The 8,431-nt window shown below is 40.4% G+C and overlaps 1 protein-coding gene across 1 annotated transcript; it reads right to left on the bottom strand.

Moving 5' to 3' along the window:
• Positions 1-3,788: 3,788 nt before the first annotated feature.
• Positions 3,789-7,751, bottom strand: jpt2 (Jupiter microtubule associated homolog 2). Its single transcript, XM_068728005.1, has 5 exons — positions 7,588-7,751; positions 6,839-6,990; positions 6,207-6,352; positions 5,593-5,632; positions 3,789-5,293 (listed from the first exon to the last, which is right to left on the bottom strand). The coding sequence occupies exons 1-5, from the start codon at positions 7,641-7,643 to the stop codon at positions 5,022-5,024; spliced, it is 666 nt and encodes a 221-aa protein (XP_068584106.1). The 5' UTR covers positions 7,644-7,751; the 3' UTR covers positions 3,789-5,021.
• Between the last annotated feature and the right edge of the window lie 680 nt (positions 7,752-8,431).

Here is an 8,431-nt window from a genome sequence, read left to right as displayed (position 1 = left end):
CGTCACACCGTCTGCATTGAACCAGCGGACTCACTGCGTCAAGTCAGGCAGACTACACCGGAAGTCCGCGTCACGATTTCAAAATAAAGCTCACGCGAGTGTTTAAATTGTGTGACCACGTCAGATTTTAATGATTTAAAAAAATGTGTTTCTCTTAAGAGGGACACTCCACTCAACGTATTAAAAAAGGCCATTTAAATCATGCCACACGTCCTGTGTAAGTTGTATAATGTCTTAACGGCTCTGGTGGGAGCTTTGATAAGTCAGAAAATAACCCTGATGTTTACATTGTGTTCATCTCAGTTTGGAGTCTACACATTTAAAACAAAGCCTACTGGTGGAGTTTAAAAGACATAGGCAGACAGTGCTAGGACTATTTGTTGTATAAATGGAAATGTAGGATTCAGTGTGTCTGAAGTTTGACTCATAGGACCACTAGTGTCTAAAAATCAGGATATTTCAGCCATTGCTGCTTCAATTTCGACCGTTTCCTCTGTGTTCCAACTGAATTGAAATGCAATGCTTAATTGCTGGTGTACTCCTTTAATACAAACAGGTCATCGTTCCTAAAATATCTAATTATTTTTGTTGTAAACTCTCTATCCTTAAACACTACTCCGTTCTTAGTGAGCTCATTTATGAAATCTCTCATTATCTTGAAAAAAATAGATCTTCATATACAGTTATTTCCTTCTATACTCAACCAATTTGTTCAAGACTCATTAACATGATCCTTTCCTCCATCCTACCTTCAGATTACTACATTTTATTTAGTTCATGTAGTCACATCGTCGCGGATGGTCTTATTTTGGAAGTTGAAACCGGAAGTAAAAACTATCTTTGTAGCCCACTTGACCAAAGTCTGCAGTAGTACAGTACCTAGTGCTAGAATTAAATAATAGTGACAATGCACTCTCCATTAAATGAAATAAAATGGTTCACAGTCCAGACAAACAAAAGCAATTATAAATAACTAGACCACATGAAACCTCAGATATTTCAAAGTTAAATATGTGTACATTATGTGGACCATTTTAATAGATATTATACTATACTATACTTTTATTCTGTCAGTTGGGATAATAATTCCCACCTGACAGAATAAAAGTACCTCAGTTCAAATCATTTTTGTTAAACTAACCGGTTGAATTGTCTGAACACTCGCAAAACAAAGTATGTATCTTCTTATAAATGTTAAAGTTGTTGCCAACGCATTGGTGCTCAGTTGGTGCCAGTAAAAGCTCATTCTATTCTCATCTGTACAGTAGATGCAGTTTTAAGCCTCGTCTGAAGGGGTCAGCATATCAGCACTATGATGTTGGTTTATACCACGGAGGAAACGGCTCTGTTCTTTAAAAGTCAGGACTCAATTTGCTTATGCAGTAAATTCTGACTAAAGTGCAGCTCAGGAGGCACAATATTCCCTCGTGAGTCAAGAGAAATGTAAAGCATGAAGAGATGTAGTTACAGTTATGCTCAATTAAGATTTCAGAGTGTTTACCACCTCGATGTAATTTAAAATGTGGCCAGAAATGAAACTTACCTCCACACATTTTTTTTCCATGACGAGACAATATGTGGAAGGATTCAGCTTTGCACGCTGAGACTTTTATCGGCTTCTTGCTGCAAATGCACTCGACTCTGCAAAAGAGATCAACAGAGTTACAAAATCCTGCAGTGGACATTCACAATGAGCAAAAAGATGGAGGAAGATCTCCAGCTAGCATTTGATATCAAATTAACTTTTTGTACACATTAAAACAAATTGTATGTTCAGATAAACCAAAAAAACATTACTGGATGCATTAGAAGAAATACACATATTAAACACACAAATATAATCACAAAAAAATCTGATAAGGATATGCTTTTGAAGATGTTCTTGTGTTTTATTAATTCCTTGCCATGAAAAACTTTACAGTTCTTATAAAATTATTGCAAATGTCGCCTGTTTTTCCTGGTAAAGGATCAATAATATCAAACAGGTGAGACGTTATGCTCAACAAGACTACTGCCTGAATATCAGAGGGACAGGTTACAGCCTCAAGAACTCAGACAGGACAAAAGACAATCCTTCCAGACAATAAAAAAAAGGGAAGGCGTTGAGAGCAAACATCTTTCACTTGAACTTTCTTTCAGGCAGACAAGAGAAGCTTGGACTATTGTTTGCTGTGAAGAGGATTAACAATGGCGACAAAAAACAGTCAATGAAGCGTAAAAGCCGTAGCTAAAGGGCCCACCGCTCTGAAGCCAAGGGAATCTTAACCACCTCCATATTTAACAACTATCTCCAACATATAAACACAGCAAATACTGAGCAATACTCACATGTGGAGCTTTTTAAATGACCACTCTGAAAGAAGGCAGTATTAATGTACAATATGTCAGAGGAACATGGAGGCTTCAGTTGTTCATGTTTCATTCAGCAGGGGGCAGTGACACACTGACAACATGTTCTTTTCACACCACTCATCCTGCTCTCCAGAGGCTGACAGCAGGAGGTGGGTGGTCCTTTGAAACCAACAAGTGGTTTGAGGTTAAGGCCAAGTACTGCACCAGAAGTGGACAAAGCAGATGTGAACTTACATGAATCTGGTTTAACTTGTGAAACATAAACAATCTTCCAGTTTCCTTAACATGTAAAATATGAATAAATATTAGCACGGCCTCTTTTAATCTCTTTATTTGGTTTTTGATTAAACCTTTTAAAACCATTTTCTTGCAATCCAACATTACCATAAGCAGAACAATTAATACAGCATTAAGATAGTTTTAACCAAGATAAGTTCAACAAGTGGTTCATACTGATCTTTGACAGAATCTGTTTGACCGACGGGGTTTTTCAGCTCCAGTGAGTCAACCTGCAGAGAGGTCTTCCTAATACACCTGTGTTAGTGTAGGATGGACCACTTGTTCCATGTTGTTATTGCCTAAAATGCATCACATGCCAGTCTGCGCTATCATTAAGTCAACTGAGACGTAGGCTGTTTATCCGTTTCGCTCTCATTTCACACACAGTAATCATGGTTGAGGAAGTTATGCAACGGCCCCTGAAACAAGCTACAGGGGAGCTGCATGTGAAAGAGGCTTCGGTTCTTCAAGAGGAGGCTCATAGTGGTCCAAACAATCAGCCACAACTCATTCTTACCCACAGTAGGATGCCGAGCATGGGATTATAATTTCAGGGTTTCATCATGGATAAGTAACAGCCTCTTTCCTGCATTGGGTTTGAACAATTTGTACTGCCTGCTTCTGTCTGGCTTTCATTTTTAAGGAAATGGTAGCTCAAGTAGATTCATTTTTTTAATCTATAAAATGTGTATCAATACTTCAATGTAAAATGAAGGGAGACCTGGTATTGTGGGCTGCCAGGTATCATACAAATAGGACTCATGTCCATCTCAGTATCAGTGCCTCACATGTAATATTTGTCTGTTCTTTTAGACTGTTGCTTTGCTTAAAAGAAGAAAATTGAAAACAGAATGTGTATTTGTAAAGTTAAACTAACATCTTCCTCCTGGGCATAAAGAGAGCATTTTGTCTTAGAACAAGCAAATCTGGACAAAAGCATTAGAGCCAGTGATTCAAGAATTCACTATAACTGTGGAGCAGACAATACGTAGTTTGTCACATTTAGGCCGACTCAGACAAACATTTAACAAGGTATGCATGGTATTCCCATTTTAGAAAAGTAAAGTCAACCTAAATATATTTAACGCATTTTAATTAATAGAGAAAACATGTTTATCATTTGCTATGTTTTCAGAAAGGAAACAAAATAAACAACCTTTCAATGCAAAACAACAGTTTTATTGCAATACACAGGATTTTCTTCTGCTGCACTTATTGCCTGCCAGGCACATCAACACTCAGGGAGGGGTTTGGGGGGGGGGGGGCAGGCCGGCCGGCACCAGAATACCATTAATGTGCGTCATGAATTGGGTGAAAAGGGTTTTTATCATTGAGCCCACCTGGACTCAGGTAGGCCACGAGATTGTCCAGAGTTCACATGTCTTCAGCCGTTTTAATTTAAAACATAAACAGAGGCCTACCCCGAGCTTAACAGGCATGTTCTCAGATGAAGCGAAGCAATGAAGAGAGAGCAGAGAAGTACCTGCGTAATACATCCGCACACAATCAAAATGGAATTTTCTTTAAGGAAGCAGAAACATTTAGGAGTAAACAATTGCATTAATCTTTGTTTCAATTTTTGGCATCCATCTCTGAACAGAGAACAAATTATTAATGTTAGACATGTTGAAATGACGGGGCGATTAATGGGAAGAGAAGGCCGGAAAGATGAAAGGATGCTGAGCTGATATAAGGCTTCGTTTACACAGTCATTGGCTGTCGTCCAACACATGGATCATTTTATAAAACTGCAAAACAAAAGGTTTTATGTAGCAATCCAATAAAGATCCAGCAACGCCTCAAAAAGGTGGCACTAGTGGAACTCCCTGAAACACGTTACATGATGCATTTACCCCCTCCTGATTGAACCGTTACATATTAAGATTTAAAACAAGCACCTTCAAATTCAAGCAAATGCCTGTCTTGATTTTTTTAAGCCAGGATTTTCTTAAATCTAGAACCGTTTAAAGCTGATCATTGTATGAGCACGTCAACCATTTAACCATTCTGGAGACGCAAACACGCTTTCAAAATGACAAACTGTGTCTTAACCCAAACTACATTCACAGACACAGAAACAGTGAATGGGTAACCGCTATGTTGTGATTGAACAGTGTCACAGTTAAAGTGACTAGGGAATAGCTATCCTGTTGATTGATTGGTGATTGCAGGTTTCATTGAAGAAGAATTAGACAAAGAGCTGGAAGCAAGAAACAGGGTTGAAAGTGCAAGAAGTTGAGGACAACATATTTGAAAAAGGAATCTGGTGAGAAGAACAAAGATTCCTGCTCTGTGTTTAAATGTACAGGTGGTGCAATAAGAGAAGATTGAGAGGGGAGCAGACAAAGAGAGCATGGACACGAACAGGGAGGAGATGTGTGTTCAGCTGATCAGTAGAATACCACACTAGACTTTCCTCCGGGGGGGTTGAGGACCCGGTTGTGAGAGCGAGGCTTGGGTCCCAGATGAGGCTCGTGGTTCTTTCCCTCACTGGTCGGATACGTCTCCTCAGGAGGTGAGGAAAGGGAAGGTGAAGGTGAAGATGGGGGCTCAGGCTTAGGAGATGCTGGGACCACAGCAGGCTCCTCCTTGGCTGGCACGGGAGCTGGTGGGGGAGCCACTTCCTCCTTCACCTCGGGTTGGCTGACCGTGGCTTCTGGTGCTGAGAGAGGAAAAAGAAAGTGTCTCACAGAAATATCCTAAAAGTATAAACGCCTATTTCCAACTGGAATGTATAATAGAAATCCCATTTTTACTGAGTCACAGTTGAGATCTCAATGGAATGAGACTTACTTAAAGTTATTACCAAAGGGTGCAAAACTCAAAATATACATTTTATTAGTCTTAATTGTAATCCCTGTGATCTACATAACAAAACCCTTTAACACTTTCAAAGTTACATTGACTCAGTATAAAACTAATCTCCCAAAAAGAGTAGACAGTTTCCTTTATGTGACTCACCAGGGGATGATTTGGTTTCAGGTCCCACACTTAGATTGTCCTGAAAAATAGATAGAGATAAGAGTATTCTCACTGTGTAATCATCTAAAGGACTTGATGAAAACAGGCTCTCTTCTTTAAGTTACTTGAATAAAACTAAAGTAGCTTCACAAATCAGTGCAACTTCAAACTAAAGTAGTTGAGTCTCTTAAAACCAAGATTATAATCTCAACACGATTTTTAGCTGGTTAAATAAACAGCCTCAACATGTTTACAGAAATCTGGTAATTTTATTGATTTCTTAAGAAGTGGCTTTTTGGAATATATTTGGGTCACTGCTGACCGTTACAGTAGACTCAGCAGTCTAACAGTGCTCTGGTTAAACAAACACTATTGACCCGTAGGGAGGACTGATTGATACACTAGTGTGTGCGACACAGTCGTACGCTCAAGTCTTAAAACGATAAAATGAGTTATACAAGCAGACTTTTGGACCTTAACTGCATAATAGGTGGGGGGGAATATTCCTTTTTTTTTTTTTTTAAAGTAGTGAAAAGCAATCAAATAAAAATAAACCAAAAAAAAATGATCAAACCTCAGTCAAAAAGAGTATACAATTTGGGTGCATGGCCTACCTTTGGCTTATTTGGGTGGCTTTGGTTTCGGTTCTGGGCGGGTTCTGCAGCACCGAATATGTTGCTGGTTGGTCCACCGGGAGGTTTGTGTCTCTGCTGCCGAGCTGGAGGTTCAGGATCCCCGAATATGCCGCTACTCTTCCCACCTACGTAAAGTATCATCAATATGTACGTTATGTTTTTGCAGCAGTGACAGCGTCGTAATTGCATACTCATCTTTGTAACATTTAATTTTGAGTGGCTAGTGAACTGCCCTGCCCACAGATTTACGACACCATTTATATATTCTGACATCTAAATTGACCTTATTTATGACCAGCCACCCTTCAGCATCAAAACATAATCATAAGAACATTATGGTGTGAGATACTGTACACATATTACAAGGGGGGTGCCAACGCAACAGTGAAAAATAAACGGATAATGCAGTCAGGGTGACTCAGCAGTCCTTGTCTGTAAACATTCTGGACTGTACCAGATACTCCACAGAATCTGGAGGTGGATTACTTTCAGGCACAGAGAACAGTTAAAGTGTTTCTACTGGATTATCACATCATAGTAACACTTCTCACACCCTGGACATTGATAGAGGGTATGACTGCTCAGCCTCTGTACAGCCATGCTGGTCTGACCTGGAGGATTGGAGCGCCTGGGTACGCTCTGGGACTCCTCTGGTGGAGCGAACAGTTTAGAGGCCATCTTATTGGGTCTTCTTGATGCTGCAGAGTCGTCTTCATAGCCACCAAACAAGTTACTGGAGCCACCTCCAGGAGGCTGCAACACCCTGCAGGGGATGAAGTACAAGTACCACTTTTAATAGGATCCCATCCAATGTATTCATCGCAGCGTCATTTAAATCAATTACCCTGCAGCAAGTGTGACCCGGCAAAAGACAGACTTACAATACAGAGGGATGATTTAACGTTTTACAGGTTTACGTAACACTTGTCAGAGGATGTGGATCCCTGACAAATGTTAGAAGTCATGGCGGTTCATGTATACTGATTACTGTGAGAAACATCATGCTATTTTTGTACTACGTTGGCGAGTACAAAGGAGGGCAGTCTTTCACACTTCCGCAGCAGACAACGCCTGGTCGGTCGGTTAGCTTAAAAGCTAATTCTTGACTCTTAAAAGTCAGCTAACGCAAAACAACTCAAACCAAGCTAGCTCGAGCTCAGCGCCCACGCGTTTATATATCACTTATCACATCGCCCATTGCTAGTGTTAGGAAAGGTAGTTAGTGAAGGTTGTACGAAAAGAAGTTATGGCGCAAACGGCTACGAAGAGCTCCTGTCATATTACGTTAACATACATCGAGATAAGACATTGTCGGCCATTTCTCTCAGAGATAACCAAGCTACGCAGAAGTATTCTTTACCTGGAGCTTGGTTTAGTACCAGTGTCCAACCCCTGAAACATGTTCGTCGAAGTCATAATTGTTTTTTGTTTCCGAAGACAACTTCGTCAGTTTGCCAACTGGACGACCAGCAAGTTCCGCTGTCTGCGCGTGCCCAAAACTCCTGGTGAAGAATTTCAGATCCTCCCAAATGTGACACGGAGGAATATAACTGGTGCTCTGCCAATCTGCCGAGTAATGCGGGGTGCGCTTGTTTCCGGTCACCTGGTGCCCCTCCGGCAAAGTCTGATCAGGGAATCCATAGAGTTTAAAGTATTTTCAGGCAAAACTGTTCTTTGATTTCAATATTAATGAGGCCGTTGTGTTTGTGTTGCATCTGTTGAACATGTCGTGTATGAAAACAAAGGAAACTCCACCCTGCTGGTCTTTCACGAGAGACCAAATCCGTGCACTGTTCTTGATATATGACACTTGTTTTGTGATACCGGTGCGCCTGGTCTGAACAAAGGCAATGTGGGCTGAGTCTGAGATATTAACTAAAATTACGTGCAGATGCTATTGAATTAATAATCCCTTTGTACCACATTTTGTGTGCTTTTTAGCCGGCACGGCTGTATATCAGTGTTTCGTTTCCAACCCTAAATATCAGGTTCTTATTCTGTTTAGCCGGGTCGTTTTCGGCGTACGCCAGGATTTAATTCAAGTACATCCTTTCTCCCTGATTTGATCGTCAAAATGCCTATCTCTTTCTGGGCGGGACTTATTTTGAAAGCGCCAAAAACCTACATTGCGGTGATTAAATGTTGTTGAAATAACGCTTTATTACGAGCAAAAATGTTAGATTATTGAGGAGTCAAACTGGCTT

Source organism: Cebidichthys violaceus, unplaced genomic scaffold (genome assembly GCF_023349555.1).
Source record: "Cebidichthys violaceus isolate CVI_PGR_0920_01 unplaced genomic scaffold, fCebVio1.0.p SCAF_40, whole genome shotgun sequence".
In the NCBI taxonomy this organism is placed as follows: Eukaryota; Metazoa; Chordata; class Actinopteri; order Perciformes; family Stichaeidae; genus Cebidichthys; species Cebidichthys violaceus.
This window is presented reverse-complemented; position numbering and strand designations above follow the sequence as displayed.

What these genes read in the sequence shown, in the direction of transcription:
- jpt2 (XM_068728005.1), bottom strand. Translation starts at nt 7,643, where the DNA reads ATGACTTCGACGAACATGTTTCAGGGGTTGGACACTGGTACTAAACCA. An exon ending in GGTACTAAACCAAGCTCCAG is followed by an intron (nt 6,991 to 7,587) that starts GTAAAGAATACT and finishes CATCCCCTGCAG; the next exon opens with GGTGTTGCAGCCTCCTGGAG. An exon ending in CAGGCGCTCCAATCCTCCAG is followed by an intron (nt 6,353 to 6,838) that starts GTCAGACCAGCA and finishes TACTTTACGTAG; the next exon opens with GTGGGAAGAGTAGCGGCATA.